General features: G+C 36.7%; 1 protein-coding gene across 1 annotated transcript; it reads left to right on the top strand.

Moving 5' to 3' along the window:
• Positions 1–4661: 4661 nt before the first annotated feature.
• LOC121412082 (ubiquitin-conjugating enzyme E2 K-like) lies at positions 4662–20211 on the top strand. Its single transcript, XM_041604993.1, has 5 exons — positions 4662–4862; positions 15354–15506; positions 16572–16754; positions 19210–19338; positions 19919–20211. Exons 1-5 carry the CDS (start codon positions 4800–4802, stop codon positions 19988–19990), a joined length of 600 nt encoding a protein of 199 aa, XP_041460927.1. The 5' UTR covers positions 4662–4799; the 3' UTR covers positions 19991–20211.
• Positions 20212–20683: the final 472 nt, after the last annotated feature.

Genomic DNA, 20683 nt, shown 5'->3' with positions numbered 1-20683 from the left:
GGACATGTTTATTTCCTCTCAGTCTCTATTTACGCATTGTCAATATGGTTTCTTGAAGCATCTTTCTCCTGAAATGGCATTAATTGATTTATATGATTTTGTTACCCCCCCTTTTTTTTTTTTAAAAAGAGAGCATATTGGAGTTTTCTTGGATTTAACAAAGGCCTTTGACTCTATTGCCCGGGGGGGGGGGGGGCACTTACATTGACGAGTGGATACCATGCGCGACCAAAAAAACACGTAAAAAGGATGTCGTCTTCAATATATGGCACGTTACGTACGTAACGTGATAAGGGTGTCAAAAACACTAAAATAATGAAAAAGGGTATCTATTTCGCTAGGAAAGATACGTGTTTAGGGTCAGATTTGCGGGGATGATAAACCAAAATTATTATTTTTTTTATAAAAGATGTCCTTTTTGCCTCAAACATTACGTGTTTAGAGTCCGATTTGCGCGAGCTTTGGAAGGTGGGGCCGTATACTGAACCAAAGACGTGTAGAGGTAAAACCGACGACCGACGGACCCTTGACATAACAATAAAATATCGCTGCACTAGTTTACGGGTTCATTTCAGGGAATACTTGCCAATACTTGTTAAGGGTAGGGTTTCACACGCCAATACTTGTTAAGGGGTGCATTTTCAGAATATGAAAAATACGTGTTTAGGGTGCTTTTCGAGACCCCATGGTCGCGCATGGTATCCACTCGTCAATGGAAGTGCCCCCCCCCCCCGGCTCTATTGATTTTTTGATTTCATTACACAAGCTTAAGTTTTATGGAATCAGAGGATTATCTTTATCTTGGTTTGAGAATTATCTTCATGGGAGAAGCCAACATGTTCTGTATCAAAACACATTATCCGATTCACAAACGTAACATGTGGCGTGCCGCAAAGCTCAATCCTCGGCCCTCTGTTGTTTTTACTAATTATTAACGATCTTCCTAATTGCTCAGATGAGTTGAAATTTATTGTGTTTGCCGAGGATACCAACATTCTTTACTCATCACAAAATTACTTATCAATAAACAACAATTTAAATGACAAATTAATCAATGTTTCATACTGGTTTAATTGTAACAGATTATCATTGAATGCTGAAAAGTCTAATTTAATCTACTTTCATATTAAAAAATCTAAATTTCATGTAAATATTTCTGAACAACTAAAGATATCAATGAACGGCAAGATTATCAGAGAGTCCACTCTGTTAAATTTTAAAGATTTTTTTAAAAATGAAAACATGTCATGGATTGATCACATTATGTATATTGCAAACTAAGTGTCTAAGGGTGTTGGTATCATTGGTAAACTGCGAACAGTATTACCTAAAAACATACTGAGATTGCTTTACAATATTTTACTTACTGCTGTTTGGGCAAACTCGTACAAATCTAAGTTGAAGTCCCTTTTCTATTACCAAGGAAGGCTGTTAGAATATGTTCTTTGAATTCATACTTTGCCCATAGTAGGCCTCTGTTTAAATCACTCAAAATTCTTAACATTTATCAGTTGAATAGATATTGTATCTTGATTTTACTGTTCGAATATAAAATTGGGTTTTTACCTTGTTTACTTAATAATATGCTTTCATTAAATATGTCAGTACATAACTATAATACAAGGAATAAAAATGAATATCATTTATGGGCAGTCGAAAAATCCTATCTGCTATTTTCATTCGGTCACAAAGCACCAACAGTTTGGAATGACCTGCCAAGTGATATAACATCAATAAAAAATTATAATGTATTTAAAATAAGTATAAAGGAGCATTTAATCAGTCTTCAACTTGTGTAGATTGTTTTTACACCTTTTACCTTTGTGTTGGGTTTGTTTGGTTTGTTTTTTTTTGTTTACCTTTATTGTTTGATCTTGTGTTTTATTGTGGGCAAATAAGTTTCTTATATCTTACTTTGTCAATTATATTTTGTCCTAACATGCCTTAAGTGTTTCATTAACAAAATTGATTTTGGTCAATGTCATCCGTTAATCATCGTTTAATAATTGAATACGTGTACAAAGTTTTTGTACAATCTAAAATCCCCTACTTAAGGGGCGGCGATCCGGGGGGGGGGGGGCACAATGCCCCCCACTTTTTGAAGCACTGCGTAAAAAGTGCCCTTTTTACGCAAGAAAAATGACCCTTCATGAATGTGTATTGTGCCCCTTTCATCGGAAGAGGACTCGTTTTAGGTTTTACCAAGTGCAAGTGCCAATTCAAGAAATGCCCCCTCACGGACGTGTTCTGTGCCCTTTTCACCTGCATGAGAAGGACCATTTTTATGTGTTAGCAAGTGCTTCCTTGCCCTCTTTTAAGTGCCCTTAATCGAATCAGTGCCCCTTTTTACACAAGAAAAGCCCCCCCCCCACGATCATGTCCTGTGCCCCTTTCACCTGAGAAGGATCCGTTCAGTATGCTGTGCCCCTTTCTCTTCTTGTGCCCTCTCTCATATATATCAGTGCCCCTTTTACCTAAGAAAAGTTCCCCCACAAACGTGTTATGTACCCCTTTCACCTGAGATGTGTTAACGAGGGCCCCTTTACCTTCTCATAGGTGCCTGATCTTCATATGAGATAAATTTGATTTGATTTTTTTTCTCCTGCATTCATATAACGTTAATACAATTTTTATAACGTAACGAACATAATATATCGGTAATTGATTTAGGTTTGAATACAAAATGGAAAAGTCATTCTAAACAAATACGATCTACAACCAACAAAGAAAATTTTTACATTACTGTTTGCAGGAGAAGGATTGCCATTATAAGCAGATTGCTTGAAAAGAATGACAATCCCGGAATAAAACTCATTGGATTATTACATACATTTCATAAAGCAGAATGGAAGTGCTATTTTCTATAGGATTTTATAATGATGAAGATGGAGATGAATGAGGATGATGGTGATAATGGTGAAAATGAAGGCCATGATGGAGATTATGATGATGGTCATGGGAAAGTATTTGGTGATGATTTAATCACAGGAAAAAAAAAGATTTAATGATTAACTTACATACTGACACAGAAAACTTAAATTAAATATTCTGATGAGTAAAGAGATGAACATTTTTTGATAGAATCTGGTAGAGAGTTCCATAAATCGGGACCGTGGTGTCTTATGGATCTCTGTGCAATGAGCAATTTGGGGTTAATTAAGTAAAAATTTGAAGAGTTCCTTGTAGGGTATGAATGAATAAATATGTTCATTGTATAAAATTTGTGGAATGAAGAGGGAAGCATGTTATTTGTGTACTTGAACATCAGCAGTAAACTTTGAAGTTAATTTATGTCAAATATTGTTAGAGTCTTTAGTTTATGGAATAATGGGTTTGTGTGTGCTAAAAAAATTGTCCTGAAAAAACTTTTTTTTCGTGCCTGATTTTCGCCCGGTTTCTTTATTTAGCGCCTTTCTGTTATGCAAGTGCATATTGAATGAAAAAACTTGTGAAAATAATCACATCAAGTATCATGAGTCATGCGAGTGGGATAGATAATCATTTTTTCCAATTTTTTCTTTAATGTAAGATAGTGGCCGTACTTTCGAGTTTTTTGCAAAAAAAATTAGGCCTGCTGCCCCAGCTAAAAATTCTGCATACGGCTATATGTTTAAGATAATGCCCTTTTCGCAAGAAAATGTGCCCCCTGTACCCCTCCCCACTTTCAACTTTGCTCCGCCGCCCCTGCCCCACTTTCACAAAGATGTGTCATAGGATATAACCGGGATTCTCGTCTCCCTACATTGTTCACGATAGTTTAATTGGATGATGTTTAAATTCGTTTATAATCAAAGTTTTAACCATTATTATTTAAAAATCATTGGAATGATGGAATCATAGTCTAAATGGCCTTATTGATACTCTCATACTGATGCAGCGGATATAACAATGAATTATCATTGCCAAATTCTTAAAAAAAATATCGATTTCAACTCGGAGCGCGGGAGCTTGCATGCGTTTAGCTTGCAAAATGAGGCCAAAAGCAACTTGACTGCCGCGATTGATAGATGAATCCATGCATTGTACAGAAATAGTCAGGGGCGGATCAGAGATTTTTCAAGGGGGGTCGGGGGACACATTTTCCCGACGAAAATTTTGACAAGCCCCCCCCCGAAATGTTTTCAACAAAAAATTTAAGACTTTGCTGCGATTTTAATACTTGATTTCGAAAGTAATTGTGACCACTTGAGAAGCAAAATTAAAATTTGTTATCGGTTGAAATGCCATTAAAACAAAAGTGTGCCCCCCTTTTTTTTAATGTGAATGCCTTTTTTTTGCTCGGCAATTTTTTCGGGGGTAAACTGTTTATATTGTTGTTCTTATACTGAGCAAATTGAATTGAAAACCTTTTTTTCTTTTGTTTTTTGCTTGTCAACACTTCCTAAAAGAATGTGCCCTAGTGTGCCCCCCCCCCTTTGGAAAATCCTGGATCCGCCCCTGATTGTGACAATTTTCTAAACAAAGCCTATATTTTTGAATTTTCGTTTATTCCGTCTCTCTTTTCCAACATGCCACAATGATATTTTAGCGCTAGTACGATTTAGCACTTTGACAAATTTAGCATTCGCTTGAATTAGCACGTCAAAATTTGCAGTATAATTTAGTGCAACTGCCAATTCGATAATATCTGGACCTCGCACATACCCTAATTATACGGAGCAGAAATATCCACGAAGAGTGTAATGTTTATTATGTAATCCTGTGCCAGCTATGTGATGTTTTATGCTTAAGTCGTCCAGTGGTTGACTGATGATTGAGATTTCAAGTGTAAGAATAGTCCCTCCATTATCTCAAGAAATATGGCTAACATCGCTACAGGCAGAATACAGAGGGAGCTGAAGGAAGTTATGAACAGTGATGAGGTAATTTTTTTTTTCAATCCAATCAATCAAGTCAGACAAATCCAAAATGTCAAATCAAATTCAATTCAACATGCAATGCCAATATCCATTGATTGTTCAGTTGAAAATTTCTGGGCAAGACTTCCATATGTCCCCTCCACTAAAAAAAAGGGATAATGTTTGTCAAGAATTGTCTTAAGTTAAGTAACATATACCAGTAGAGGTGCTGGTCAGAAAATTGGGATCGTCCCAGTTTACAGCCTATACAGAGATTACAGGGAATGGCTCAGTTTATAAGGATTTCTTCACACAAGAAATCTAGGAAAATTCATTCACCTGTCAAGTGCCGACACCAATCAAGTGTGCTAGTCAATGTAAACATATCAGGTTTCATAACAAGATTATTGGAAGACGGTAAGTCATGAAAAATAGACGGTGAACTGGGGGGAATTGAGGTCACCGAATCTATTTTTAGCACTCTAAATATCCGTAATTGCTGTCTTTGTTCCGTAGGGGGAAGTGAATAAAAAACGTCCCCATAAACAAGGACAGTCTCAATTTATCAAGACATGATTTGTCTTGGTTTATGAGGATATCCTTGTTTTCTGGGACAATCCCAATTTTTGGACCAGCGCCTCTACTGTATACCATGGGAAGTAAGCCCACGAAGTAATTAAATGTTTTTTACTCCCCATACGATTCAGCACAGCAAGGCGTTGTGCACCCGCAAGTGAAACCCAAACCGTACCGTCCTGTATAATCCAGTAATTTGCAAGCAAGACCCGCTGACCCATCAGGTTTTAACCCGCAAGTCAATTTATCTTTGAAAAATGAAAAATATTATTTCTGCAATCCCCGCACTATACAGGCTCAAATCAGGATAATATATATGCCAACTACGAACCTAGCCAGGAGTGAATTTACTTACAATTTGCAAATTCGCCTTTTATTCTGGAGAGAAAATGATTTTTTGGGTGACTTTGTACCGCGAAATGGGTCCCCTCTGATCTTGAAATTAATAGTATTAGGCAATTAACTCCTCGGATTGGAGCCGCAGCTCAGCGCGCGCTAGCTAGCCCAGGCTGCCCAGCAAAGATCGGCAATGTTGTTTTTCAGTCCAGGTTGGCCGACACGGCGACTCACAACAATCATAATTACAATATTCAATTCTATGGGACCTTGTCTATAAAGTAATGAAAATTGAAATAAATACCTGGATAATGATACAGTCAACTTTTTCTTCTTGTATATCTCCATATTATTTCCTTCTGATTTTGTATTTCATTCCATATGGCCGCTGAAACTCGATGTTGAGTTTCCCGTCGCCCACCCGCGTTATGAAATTTGGCCCGCGTTTGAAAATCAAATTCTGAAAATAATTCATTATTTTACTATTTTGACACAGATCTAGATTAACAAAAATGATATAAAACATATAAGTTTTTCAGTCACACAATTACTTGTACATGTATATCTTGTAAATACCTCTAAATCTTTTCTTTCTTTTTTTTCTTGTGAATGGAATGACACTGCATGCTCAAACCTACCTCAAGTGATGTTCGTGCAGGCTCCACTCAACTTCACTACCGCTACACTACGCTCCACCTACCCGATGTAGCGGTAGTGAAGTGGAGTGGAGCCTGCACGAACATTGCTCGAGGTATGGTTGAGCTACCTCAATAAATCCCAGAGTCTAGTAACCTCGCATTGGTGAGTTGTCATACGGCCTAGTAACATCCAAAATAACTTATCTTATTTGCTAATTATAACTTAAAAATCATTGGTTTTATTTTTCTAGGGGATGAGGTAAATATCAGACAAAAAATCATCAAACAAAGCTCAATCTGTTTTACAAGGCCGACGGGAGGCTCACGCATTGGCGCTTGTACTAGCTAGCCAGTCTGAGCTCTGTCTCTCTGCCAGAGCTCTGGGGGACACTTCGCTCTGTAAAGGCCTCAATGATGGTGATTTTCTGATTCAGACAGAGTTTATATTTCTGGTATATTATTCAAAACTGCCAATAAAGTTTGATGATTTCTTCATCGTCATGTATATTTAAGTTATTAATGAGTTCATTCTCACCAAATTTAGACTCCCCCATAGAGAAATGCAATTTTCGTGGAGATCTATCATCTGCGTTTTCAAAGAACTTCAGGAAAAGTTAGGGTATGTGGGCCTTTATTACTGGAAATAGATGGAGTAGAAATTAGATATTGAATTCATTTATATCCAAGTTCAACTTACAGTCACACAAACACACCCACATCCAAGATTCTAAGCATGAAAAAATAACTTTAAAAATTATACAATATTAAACAATAAGTAATAATTAATTTAATAAGTGAACAGGTATTCCTCCAAATGCAAAAACGTAGCATTTGAAAAGAGCTCCCGAAATGCAAAAAGTAGCCTCTGAAAGGTAGAAATGGAGCCCCCGAAATATTACAAAAATTGAAAATGGACCCCCCAAAAAAAATGATTAATTTTTTCCCCTGGCTTGAAATTCCACAGAATAAAAGTGCGTTAAAAGGTTACAAGAGGTCAAACTTTCATCTTCTGGAAAATAATGAAATCGGTTCCTCATTATGAGCTGAAAAAAATGGGACGGGAAACTCAACATCGAGTTTCATTGGCCTATGCGATTGATTTTGACTGCGCTGCACTGGTGCTCCTTTGAAAGAGCAACTCGATGTATTATGTCGAACTGTCTCAGTCCTGTTCACTGTTCACAAGACAAAAATACGCCGGCGTTTTTTTAAAGGAAATATCTACGTCTCTAAAAGAATCCGCGGCCGAATCCGCCACGTAAGAAGCACATGATCATTATTAATGTTTTTATTATGCGTCGTTACTTCTCCCTTTTTTTCGTATGACGGTCTGCGGGTTTGAGAATGAACTCGGCCCGCAACCCGCGATCGGGGGGCATACCGGCAGGCTAACCCGTACCGCAACGGGAGCGGGTTACAACATTAGTAACAATGGCCAGTACAGGTTTTCAAGCATGGTCGTTCCGCTGGGTGGTTGGTTGAAGTCACAGGTGACATAGCATGCATATCTTCATTTTATATTTTCAATCTTGTTGACATTCCTCTGTGTATGTGGGTTCCATGCTGTTGCAGCATATTCCACCACTGGGTGTTCATACACATGTATATGTGAAGTACATGTACGTAGCTAGACAACTGGCAGCCGTCTGTTTCGAGGAGTTTTTTATTTGTTGAATTTCTCCTCGTACACAGACGGCTCGCTATTGTGCAGCCACCATTAGGGGACTTACAATGCAAAATCCCCCATCGGGGCTCTTCAATTTTTTATCTTTAATGAATCAAACTTTTTGAAAAATTAACGTGACCGAAATGCAAATTAATATTCCCTCTTGGCATTAATTGCCAAAAACGGGGAAAAATCAAGTTAAAAGGAGCAAAAACAGTAACTTACCTCGGCTGTCACGCAACTTCACCTCCCTGTTATATCCGAACTTAGTACATAAACATATGGCCATTGAGTCCCCTGTACAGATCGCGCTAGATATGACTTTATTATTTGGATATTAAAAGACAACCTGAAAGGAACATGATTTGCAATTATCAGCTTAAAATCATCATTTGTCTTAAAATGACACATAAGTGAAAGTCGGTGTAAACAACCATTAACGATGAGATACTGGCGTATTAAAGATTTTGAGTGAATTTCAGCCATCTTTTCAAGGTCATTGTGTTGTAAAAAAAATGAATTAATACTAGATCATTCAAGTACTCATTATGGACTACCAATACTGCAAATATCAACATGATCAAGCTTTTAGTCTGAGAAAATCAATTCTGAAATGTGTTGTAAAGCTCACGGGTGTTGTGAATATGCTACATGTAATTTAAGGCATTTTCAGCTATTTTTAGATCAATGTCAAGGTCAAAAGGTAGAGATATTGCTTTGTTTGTTATTTGGATATTGAAAACGAGCCTGAAAGGAACAAGATTGGCAATTGACAGCTTAAAATAATCATTTGTGTTGAAATGACACACAAACTAGTACGTGTAAATACAGTTTAGCGCCCTATAATCAACGAAAATCGACCTGATTTATTGTTTTTGATGATTTTCAGCTGTAAAGTTAAAGGTCTTTGCCAATTAGTCAAACTATTTGTGATGCATATCCTTTTAGTACTAATTACAGACTACCATTACAGACAATACCAGTATTTGTTGGCTTTTCATTTCTGATTTATTGCAATTTGAAATTTGCTGATAATTCTTTAATTTAAGATAGTGGCAGTACTTTCGATTTTTTGGAAAAAAAAATTAGGCCTGCTGCCCCCAGCTAAAAATTCTGCATACGGCTATATGTTTATGATAATGCCCTTTTCGCAAGAAAATGTGCCCCCTGTACCCCTCCCCACTTTCAACTTTGCTCCGCCGCCCCTGCCCCACTTTCACAAAGATGTCATATAGGATATAACCGGGATTCTCGTCTCCCTACATTGTTCACGATAGTTTAATTGGATGATGTTTAAATTCGTTTATAATCAAAGTTTTAACCATTATTATTTAAAAATCATTGGAATGATGGAATCATAGTCTAAATGGCCTTATTGATACTCTCATACTGATGCAGCGGATATAACAATGAATTATCATTGCCAAATTCTTAAAAAAAATATCGATTTCAACTCGGAGCGCGGGAGCTTGCATGCGTTTAGCTTGCAAAATGAGGCCAAAAGCAACTTGACTGCCGCGATTGATAGATGAATCCATGCATTGTACAGAAATAGTCAGGGGCGGATCAGAGATTTTTCAAGGGGGGTCGGGGGACACATTTTCCCGACGAAAATTTTGACAAGCCCCCCCCCGAAATGTTTTCAACAAAAAATTTAAGACTTTGCTGCGATTTTAATACTTGATTTCGAAAGTAATTGTGACCACTTGAGAAGCAAAATTAAAATTTGTTATCGGTTGAAATGCCATTAAAACAAAAGTGTGCCCCCTTTTTTTTATAATGTGAATGCCTTTTTTTTGCTCGGCAATTTTTTCGGGGGTAAACTGTTTATATTGTTGTTCTTATACTGAGCAAATTGAATTGAAAACCTTTTTTTCTTTTTTTTTTTGCTTGTAAACACTTCCTAAAAGAATGTGCCCTAGTGTGCCCCCCCCCCCCACTTTGGAAAATCCTGGATCCGCCCCTGATTGTGACAATTTTCTAAACAAAGCCTATATTTTTGAATTTTCGTTTATTCCGTCTCTCTTTTCCAACATGCCACAATGATATTTTAGCGCTAGTACGATTTAGCACTTTGACAAATTTAGCATTCGCTTGAATTAGCACGTCAAAATTTGCAGTATAATTTAGTGCAACTGCCAATTCGATAATATCTGGACCTCGCACATACCCTTATTATACGGAGCAGAAATATCGAAGAGTGTAATGTTTATTATGTAATCCTGTGCCAGCTATGTGATGTTTTATGCTTAAGTCGTCCAGTGGTTGAAAATCAAATTCTGAAAATAATTCATTATTTTACTATTTTGACATAGATCTAGATTAACAAAAATGATATAAAACATATAAGTTTTTCAGTCACACAATTACTTGTACATGTATATCTTGTAAATACCTCTAAATCTTTTCTTTCTTTTTTTTCTTGTGAATGGAATGACACTGCATGCTCAAACCTACCTCGAGCGATGTTCGTGCAGGCTCCACTCAACTTCACTACCGCTACACTACGCTCCACCTACCCGATGTAGCGGTAGTGAAGTGGAGTGGAGCCTGCACGAACATTGCTCGAGGTATGGTTGAGCTACCTCAATAAATCCCAGAGTCTAGTAACCTCGCATTGGTGAGTTGTCATGCGGCCTAGTAACATCCAAAATAACTTATCTTATTTGCTAATTATAACTTAAAAATCATTGGTTTTATTTTTCTAGGGGATGAGGTAAATATCAGACAAAAAATCATCAAACAAAGCTCAATCTGTTTTACAAGGCCGACGGGAGGCTCACGCATTGGCGCTTGTACTAGCTAGCCAGTCTGAGCTCTGTCTCTCTGCCAGAGCTCTGGGGGACACTTCGCTCTGTAAAGGCCTCAATGATGGTGATTTTCTGATTCAGACAGAGTTTATATTTCTGGTATATTATTCAAAACTGCCAATAAAGTTTGATGATTTCTTCATCGTCATGTATATTTAAGTTATTAATGAGTTCATTCTCACCAAATTTAGACTCCCCCATAGAGAAATGCAATTTTCGTGGAGATCTATCATCTGCGTTTTCAAAGAACTTCAGGAAAAGTTAGGGTATGTGGGCCTTTATTACTGGAAATAGATGGAGTAGAAATTAGATATTGAATTCATTTATATCCAAGTTCAACTTACAGTCACACAAACACACCCACATCCAAGATTCTAAGCATGAAAAAATAACTTTAAAAATTATACAATATTAAACAATAAGTAATAATTAATTTAATAAGTGAACAGGTATTCCTCAAAATGCAAAAACGTAGAATTTGAAAAGAGCTCCCGAAATGCAAAAAGTAGCCTCCGAAAGGTAAAAATGGAGCCCCAAAAATATTACAAAAATTGAAAATGGAACCCCCCCTAAAAATTATTAATTTTTTTCCCTGGCTTCAAATTCCACAGAATAATAGTGCGTTAAAAGGTTACAAAATGTCAAACTTTCATCTTCTGGAAAATAATGAAATCGGTTCCTCATTATGAGCTGAAAAAAATGGGACGGGAAACTCAACATCGAGTTTCATTGGCCTATGCGATTGATTTTGACTGCGCTGCACTGGTGCTCCTTTGAAAGAGCAACTCGATGTATTATGTCGAACTGTCTCAGTCCTGTTCACTGTTCACAAGACAAAAATACGCCGGCGTTTTTTTAAAGGAAATATCTACGTCTCTAAAAGAATCCGCGGCCAAACCCGCCACGTAAGAAGCACATGATCATTATTAATGTTTTTATTATGCGTCGTTACTTCTCCCTTTTTTTCGTATGACGGTCTGCGGGTTTGAGAATGAACTCGGCCCGCAACCCGCGATCGGGGGGCATACCGGCAGGCTAACCCGTACCGCAACGGGAGCGGGTTACAACATTAGTAACAATGGCCAGTACAGGTTTTCAAGCATGGTCGTTCCGCTGGGTGGTTGGTTGAAGTCACAGGTGACATAGCATGCATATCTTCATTTTATATTTTCAATCTTGTTGACATTCCTCTGTGTATGTGGGTTCCATGCTGTTGCAGCATATTCCACCACTGGGTGTTCATACACATGTATATGTGAAGTACATGTACGTAGCTAGACAACTGGCAGCCGTCTGTTTCGAGGAGTTTTTTATTTGTTGAATTTCTCCTCGTACACAGACGGCTCGCTATTGTGCAGCCACCATTAGGGGACTTACAATGCAAAATCCCCCATCGGGGCTCTTCAATTTTTTATCTTTAATGAATCAAACTTTTTGAAAAATTAACGTGACCGAAATGCAAATTAATATTCCCTCTTGGCATTAATTGCCAAAAACGGGGAAAAATCAAGTTAAAAGGAGCAAAAACAGTAACTTACCTCGGCTGTCACGCAACTTCACCTCCCTGTTATATCCGAACTTAGTACATAAACATATGGCCATTGAGTCCCCTGTACAGATCGCGCTAGATATGACTTTATTATTTGGATATTAAAAGACAACCTGAAAGGAACATGATTTGCAATTATCAGCTTAAAATCATCATTTGTCTTAAAATGACACATAAGTGAAAGTCGGTGTAAACAACCATTAACGATGAGATACTGGCGTATTAAAGATTTTGAGTGAATTTCAGCCATCTTTTCAAGGTCATTGTGTTGTAAAAAAAATGAATTAATACTAGATCATCCAAGTACTCATTATGGACTACCAATACTGCAAATATCAACATGATCAAGCTTTTAGTCTGTGAGAAAATCAATTCTGAAATGTGTTGTAAAGCTCATGGGTGTTGTGAATATGCTAATTTAAGGCATTTTCAGCTAATTTTAGATCAATGTCAAGGTCAAAAGGTAGAGATATTGCTTTGTTTGTTATTTGGATATTGAAATAGAGCCTGAAAGGAACAAGATTGGCAATTGACAGCTTAAAATAATCATTTGTGTTGAAATGACACACAAACTAGTACGTGTAAATACAGTTTAGCGCCCTATAATCAACGAAAATCGACCTGATTTATTGTTTTTGATGATTTTCAGCTGTAAAGTTAAAGGTCTTTGCCAATTAGTCAAACTATTTGTGATGCATATCCTTTTAGTACTAATTACAGACTACCATTACAGACAATACCAGTATTTGTTGGCTTTTCATTTCTGATTTATTGCAATTTGAAATGTGCTGATAAACCTGTATGTATCGTTTTACATTGGTTTGGGGGTGTTTACGACCATTTTCGAATGCGTAAACCAGCTATTAAACATTTCGGTCACAAAAAATTTTAAGTATCCCATAAAAATAGAGGTTATTGTCTATCAGTATACAGAAATTGGTGTTGCTCCTTGATGGGACAAGGGGTGATCCGTGACATTGAACTTGGCAACTTTTAGAAAAAATCCAACTTTGAGGGCGCCCTACAAGAAAACGACGTGCACGTTTGGGCCAATTTTTTGTATGTCTGTTGAGCAAGTGATAGTCTTCAAATATGCATAATATTGGGCTCTAAGCTAATTGAATTTGGAAGTTATGAGCTTCCAAACATGCACCCAAAATCACTGACTTGGATGCTTAACACCGTTTTTGGCGACCTTGTGCGCAATAACGGCTGGTCAGATCCGTGCCGTAATATACTGTGCATGTTAAGTCTAAAAAGTTCTTCCAATTTACAGAAAATAAGCACTCTACCTCATCAAACTTAGTTGCAGCAGTCAATCAAAAATAGTAAATTTTTTTAAAACTTGGTTGTTTGGCCACGCATTGGTTGCTAAGGGAGGCCGTATCTTAGCATCCATTTGACCTTGGGGCAAAATATTTCAGATTTTTCCGTCAGACACTTGGGGGAACATTTGGTGCGAGTTTAATTAAAATCGAAGGGGGTCGGGTGACAAGCATTGGTTGATTTGACATGGATTGACCCAAATAATGATATCAGAATATTGGTGTAGCGAAAAATATATCGAGGTCTAACGTCACAAAACATCATTATTAGAACATTTTTGGTTACATGATACTGCATTGTATTTGAACCAATCACTTTACAGGATTTATTTTAATGCTTATTATCCAATGAAACATGTCGGATAGATACATTGTATATTGATTAAATGCCCCAATATTTAAGGTCGTTTGAGATGCTCCTAGGGGGCCATGCCTATAGGCTATCTCTTAATTATACTTTTAATTTACAATTGGTGCATATATCTGTTTGAGACTTGTCAGGAAGTATACTTTTTGTTAATCCAGAAAAGAAGGCAATTTGAAGAAATTTGCAAGCAATATTTCATAAATTGTTATAGAAATAATGTACAATAGATCACAAAGGATAATTTGGAGAATCATTGCATATATGCCATAGATTTCCTCTTATCTGCCTTCAGTGTAAAAGATTCTTGCAGATTTACTTAATTAAAGACCATTAAGTACATGTATAGAGCTGTCCAATCCGGATGTGCAGGTAAAGATATCTAGTCCATCCTGCAAGAGGAGGTGTAATATTTCTTCAAGTATCTTACTGATTTTCCTTGAATGGACATAGATTACACACAACTTGTGACTTACTTGTAGGTATGTAAGTTGACCATGACTTTTTTGGCAACTTTTCATCAATACTTATTGTCTGCCAAGTTGTCAAATCTATGAACTTTCCTAGATACGCATATTGATTGGCTGACAAGCACAGATACTAGGGTAACTCTGATTAAACAGACTCATCAGAATAAAATGCCTGACAAATCCTTTCATGAAACATTCCCCAGAATGTGCACCATGGTCATTACTATTTTATTTAAAGGACAAGTCCACCCCCCCAAAAAAATGAAAATTAGGGAACTGATGACATCACTCACTAATTCTTATGTATTTTATTATAATGAAATATGAATATTTTAATTTTCTCATCATTGTCATGTGAAACCAAGTTTCATTCCTCCCAGAACACATGGAATTCTATTATTTTAACAATTTCTGGTTCAAGCAAGGGGGTCCTAATTTTCAAGTCTGTAAAAATTAATATATTGTATAATTCAAACAATAAAAAACAAAAGAAATAGTGAGTGAGTGACATCATCGGCTCTCTCATTTGCATATCAGTGAGTTGAGCATAGAACTGTTTTATGAAAAAAATAAGTGAAACTTTAAGTTTAAAACTTTCATATTTTACATCCGATTTTGATGAAGTTTTCAGCGTTAGTCATGTTTAATTCTTCTCTATTTATTCAAATAGACTATTTTCTGGGGTGGACTTTACCTTTAAGGAGCCAAACATTTTGTACAATTATCATTGTTGATTTATTTATCTATTTTGGTTTTTCATATTGTTTTCCTTTCTTTGCAGGCTATTAAGAATCAGATCAAGATAGAATTTCCAATCAATGATTTCTCAAAACTCCAAGGGGAAATCATAGGACCACCAGACACACCATACGAGGGTGGTAAATTCAAGTTACACATCGAAGTCCCAGAGACGTACCCCTTCAATCCACCTCGTGTAAGCCTTCATTACCATAAAGTCCATCCATTTTCATTTTAAGGATCTAATTTTTGTTCATGTGTGAATGTGCCATCTAGTGAAGATACTCAGCTTCTAGGGAAGAAATTATGCTCTTATTTATAAATGTTAATAGTCAAGACCAATTTTCCCTGTGTCACTTTATTGAAAGGCAAGGAGATGTAGGACTTACTAGTAGTAGTGATGATGGTGGTATTGGTGGTGGTGGTGGTAGTAGTAGTAGTAGTAGAAGTAGTGGTAGAAGTAGAAGTAGTAGTAGTAGTAGTAGTAGTAGTAGTAGTAGTAGTAGTAGTAGTAGTAGTAGTGGTGGTAGAAGTAGTAGTAGTAGTAGTAGTAGTAGTAGTAGTAGTAGTAGTATTAGTATTAGTATTAGTATTAGTAGTAGTAGTAGTAGTATTAGTATTAGTAGTAGTAGTGGTGGTGGTGGTAGTGGTGGTGATGGTGGTGGTGGTCATGGGCGGAAATCCCAAGGGGGACAGGGGGAACATGTCTCCCCTACCCCAAAAAGTAGGGGGACACAATATCAAATGTCCCCCTACTCTTTTTGGTTTCTTATGATAGAAAGAATTAGAAATACATCATTCAAAATCGAAATAAAACTTGTTTTGTACGAGATGACCATACTTTTTTGGTGATAACCTTTTTTTTTTGCTTGTCAAATTTTCCAGCCCCTGGTCCCCCTACCTTTGGGAAGAGATTTCCGCCCTTGGTGGTAGTAGTAGTAGTGTAGTACTGTAATATACTTGTAGGGGCTCTGTGGTATTGTATTGCACTTTACATGTAACTATCGCATGAAATAATGGAAAATTGATTGCAATCCATGAGTACCATTTGAAAAAAAAGAAATTATCTCACTTCATACACATTCATGTATCTTTAGAAGGCTGCCAAGTAGAGATGCATTACTATTAATCAATATCATACAAATCTTTTTGTTTTTGCTAATTTTTATCATACCTTGAGTTTTAAATAGCTGTAGATTACATGTAGGAGGTACATTAGGCTGAAATTTTGTTGACTAGTCTAATGAACGTTTCCTTACAGGTAAAGTTCTCAACCAAGATTTGGCATCCGAACATCAGCTCCGTGACGGGGGCCATCTGTTTAGACATCCTGAAAGACCAATGGGCAGCGGCCATGACGTTACGTACAGTCTTACTATCATTACAGGCATTACTAGCATCACCTGAACCTGATGATCCCCAGGATGCTGTAGTAGCCCAACAGGTATGCTCCTTACTGGTAACATTTTCATTCTGTCCGACATGATCAGACTTTGGGCCATCCCTGTTTCCATGACAACAATATATCAAAGATCTTTTCAAAAATAATTTATTTGAATACTTGTTTAATCATTGCACCATGAAATATCAAGTGATCACTTAAACTTTCAACAGAATACACCTTCAAACATAAAAAGTCCGGGAACCCCATTTCTACTGATTCCATCCGACATGGTCAGTTTTTGCTACCCTAGACAAATTTAGAGAAGAGGATAATGGATCTACATTTGTCAAGAGAGTGAGATATGTCCTTACATAATGGCTTTTGACCTAGTAACCCAACATCTACTTCGATCATTGTCCGTCCAATATGAATGTAGGAACCAAGTTTGAGGTTTTTCTCTCAAATGGTTTTTCACTTATTGCTATATTTTTATGTATATGACCTTTGACCCCATGATGCGCAAATATAATCAGTTCATGGTCACTCTGATAGGTAAACACGATTCTTATTACAACTTGGCATTCAAAAATTTCCTCAATATTCAGAAAATGCCATATTTTGAGTTGGTCATCAATATTTATGAATGTGATAATGATATGAATAGGCAATCACGCTCATGCATATTAATGAGCAAGCTCACACATGTTCATAAAGTACAAGGAAATATTAAAAAATGTCAATTTTTTTTTTTTGATGAAGATGTAACTACTGTGCAAGTAAGTAAAGGTTATTCCTGCGACCCCTTTCCATATTCTTGATCTGATAATTGACAAACCAATTTTTGCTCCCTCTACATTTTGTAAATTCAAAAACCATAACAGAAGTGCTATCATTTCTACATAAACTGGCAACTCCCCACTTCATTTACTGTATATCAAAATTTTAGCTTTATGGTTGTCACGGAGGTCTTAGCCAAACTTTGACAGACAGGCTGCACAGGTAGTTAGTCTTAGTACACAATGGCAGGCAAATTTAGGCTCAATAGGATTGCTTAGCACATGCGTGTGATTGAGCAACATGTGCTAGATTTGGGCGATCTTTTGGAGCTAAAACTTTATGCCAAGGTGATCTTGAAAGATATTTTTCCTGTTCCAGAAGTTGTAAACTTTGGACTGGGAAGTCATTCTTGCTTGCCACAAATTCGGGAGAATTATATTCTCTTTGAGAAAATATAATCCAGAATTTTTTTGGCTGCCATCCGGGCAACCATGGTGGGATTTTTAGGTTGCCTGCCGGCAGTTTTGGTTGCCAATGGCACCAGGGCAACCGCTAATTTTGATCCTTGCACACACACCCACATATACGCATCTGAAAACGCATGACAAAAAACAGAAATACATAAGAAAATTTAAAAACAATGAAATTCCTAAGAAATAATTACCACATTACCACTTTCGGGAATGAATGAGATTTAAGAATTGCCATTCCAGAGGCTTTATTTAGTGAGAAATACCAAATATATGATTTCTTGCATAAATTAGAATAAATTGATAAATTAAAAAAATAATAAAAGGACTTTCATAAATATAGCTAGATATAACTTTGTAGATTACATAATTCTTGACCCTTGTGCAAAATTTTGAGGCAATCGGGCAACCCCTGGCCGAGATCTCAGGGGGGAGGCCATAATGGCCCTTCCCCGGTAATAAGCTTTGAAATACCCCGAGAGTATTAAGGTTAATAGATAACATACATGTAGTACTTGTATTTTGTCAGATTCTTTGCAGCATGACGAAAAACTTCCATTTCAGAACACTATACCCCAGTTCCCCTTCTCATCAATTCTCTTCTCCAGCCGTAACTGCCTCAAGAGAGCAATTTAAGTAACAAGACACCTGTTTCTTGACGTTGGTCCGAAGATAAAACAACAGCCCGGCGTATACAGTCACAGCAGGGGGCCACACACGATGGGATGCATGGGCAGCGCTGAGTGCGGTCCCTGCAAGCATGCCGTCATTTTTATTCGCTTACTTTCCTTATTCCGAGGTCGATTTTCTTCGTTCGAAATTGAAAATGGACTAACATTGGGTTACTGAATACAATATGCCTTTGAAAAGGTGATTAAATATGGAATACAATAATTTCATTCCGAAGGTCCTACTACAGGCAGAGAAGTCTTACGTAATAGGGTAGCTGTTGTTTATCTTTTCGTCCTTTGCTCAACGCTCGTGTACTGGCCTGTGGGGGTGAAATTGAGACAGCGGGGACTACCCCTGGATTATACTTGGCCAAACGTGGGTGATAAGGGCTTGGAAATGATTTTTAGGAGATCCAAATGGAAAATGGGGTACAACACCGCAGTTCGCAATCCGAACTGGGGTATTGTTTCAAAGGGAAGTTTGACGTAATGGTACCTGCTGGTTAATTTGCTTTGTTTATTCTGTGCCATATTTTGAAGCCTTGATGTCTGTACAAGTATAATTCTATACTCAATATTGTTTCTATCACCCTTTAGTACAAGGAAGACCACGATGCATTTATCAAGACAGCAGAACATTGGACAACAGTGTATGCTGACGGTAGTGCCAAAAATCAAAATTTGGAAGAGAAAGTCAGACAAATTGTAGAAATGGGTTTTGAAGAAGTGAGTATACCATTTTCCTCGTTTTTGAAATTCTTGTTTCTTGGTAGAATTATTGTATGACCACAGTGAATTACTGAACCATTTTAAAGAGTTACACAGCGACAAATGTATTTGTTAGCAGAACAAATTGATATTTATTGAGATGTGCAGATATTATATTTCAAACAGGTTGTACCAAAATGTTATATCAGGTATTGAATTGATGTTTACTGTAAAAGTTCACATGAGATTTACAATGATTATTTTGAAGTGATAGAGACAAATGGTCTTGTTTTAAAATAGAAAATTTTTATCAGTTCAATCCAGATGCTTCATTTTTAGTTCACAATTATTTTCATTAAGTGTTGGCCCAGAGAGTTAATTGAGCTTTCAAAATACAAAGATACATACCATATGTAGAGTATGTTTTCTTTTTATTTTCTTATACTGAAATATACTTGATAGTATAGATTCTTTGCATTTTGAATGTTCAACAAAATTTAATGTAACTTTCTCATTTATTTTTGCTCATGTGTTTTGCCATTATTTAAAATTTATTTGAACCTTTTTATCCTTTTTCATTCTTTTTATTTCTCCACAGACGTGTGCAAGGGAAGCGTTATCTTTATCTTGTTGGGATGTAGAAAAAGCCATTGAAAACTTAATGAGTTGAGAGTAACTTTTCTATTGTCTTCATGTATATTTTCTTCTTTTTTTCATCTGTGTAATTAATCTTATTTAAGTAGAAAATGAGGAGATTGGGTTGCTCTTTATAATGTAAGAGATATGGAGTTGCGAATGTTGTGTCAACCCATCTGGTAGGGAATCAGATTGGACTCTCTTTTGGGCTTCAAATAAATTTGGAGAATTCAATCATCAAGGTTGTATAAGACATCCAGAAAATAAGTTCCAATCTTATTCTGTGGGTGTACATGTATATTCGGCTTTACCAACATTCTTAAGAGTTTTGTGCATTGCTAAACTATCAAAAGTAGCTTCATTAGTTACAGTGTGCAATGCACATTTTTCTCTTCAAAGTGGACATTTGGGTAATCTATTTCAATCCAATTTGGGGGGGAGACTGAAACCATAAATGGCCAACATAGACATCTGAGATGGCAAAGTGCTTTTGTTTTGATGTGCAGAAATTAACTGTTGTTTCCAATGGGGGAAGCTTGGGGTTTTCTGTATTGTGGCAACATGGCTATAAAATCTCAAGATGGACATATTGTGAATCCTGTTTGCTCAGCATTTTGATAATGCAACAACAAACACTATTGAATCAAAAGAGGAAAATATAAAAAAGTGATGAGTAATGCTGCTTAGTATCTAATGACCGTTGTGCTTTTATTATTCTTCAAAAGTC

Source organism: Lytechinus variegatus, chromosome 1 (assembly GCF_018143015.1).
Source record: "Lytechinus variegatus isolate NC3 chromosome 1, Lvar_3.0, whole genome shotgun sequence".
In the NCBI taxonomy this organism is placed as follows: domain Eukaryota; kingdom Metazoa; phylum Echinodermata; class Echinoidea; order Temnopleuroida; family Toxopneustidae; genus Lytechinus; species Lytechinus variegatus.
The sequence above is the reverse complement of the archived record's forward strand: the minus strand, read 5'-3'. Positions and strand labels throughout refer to the sequence as shown.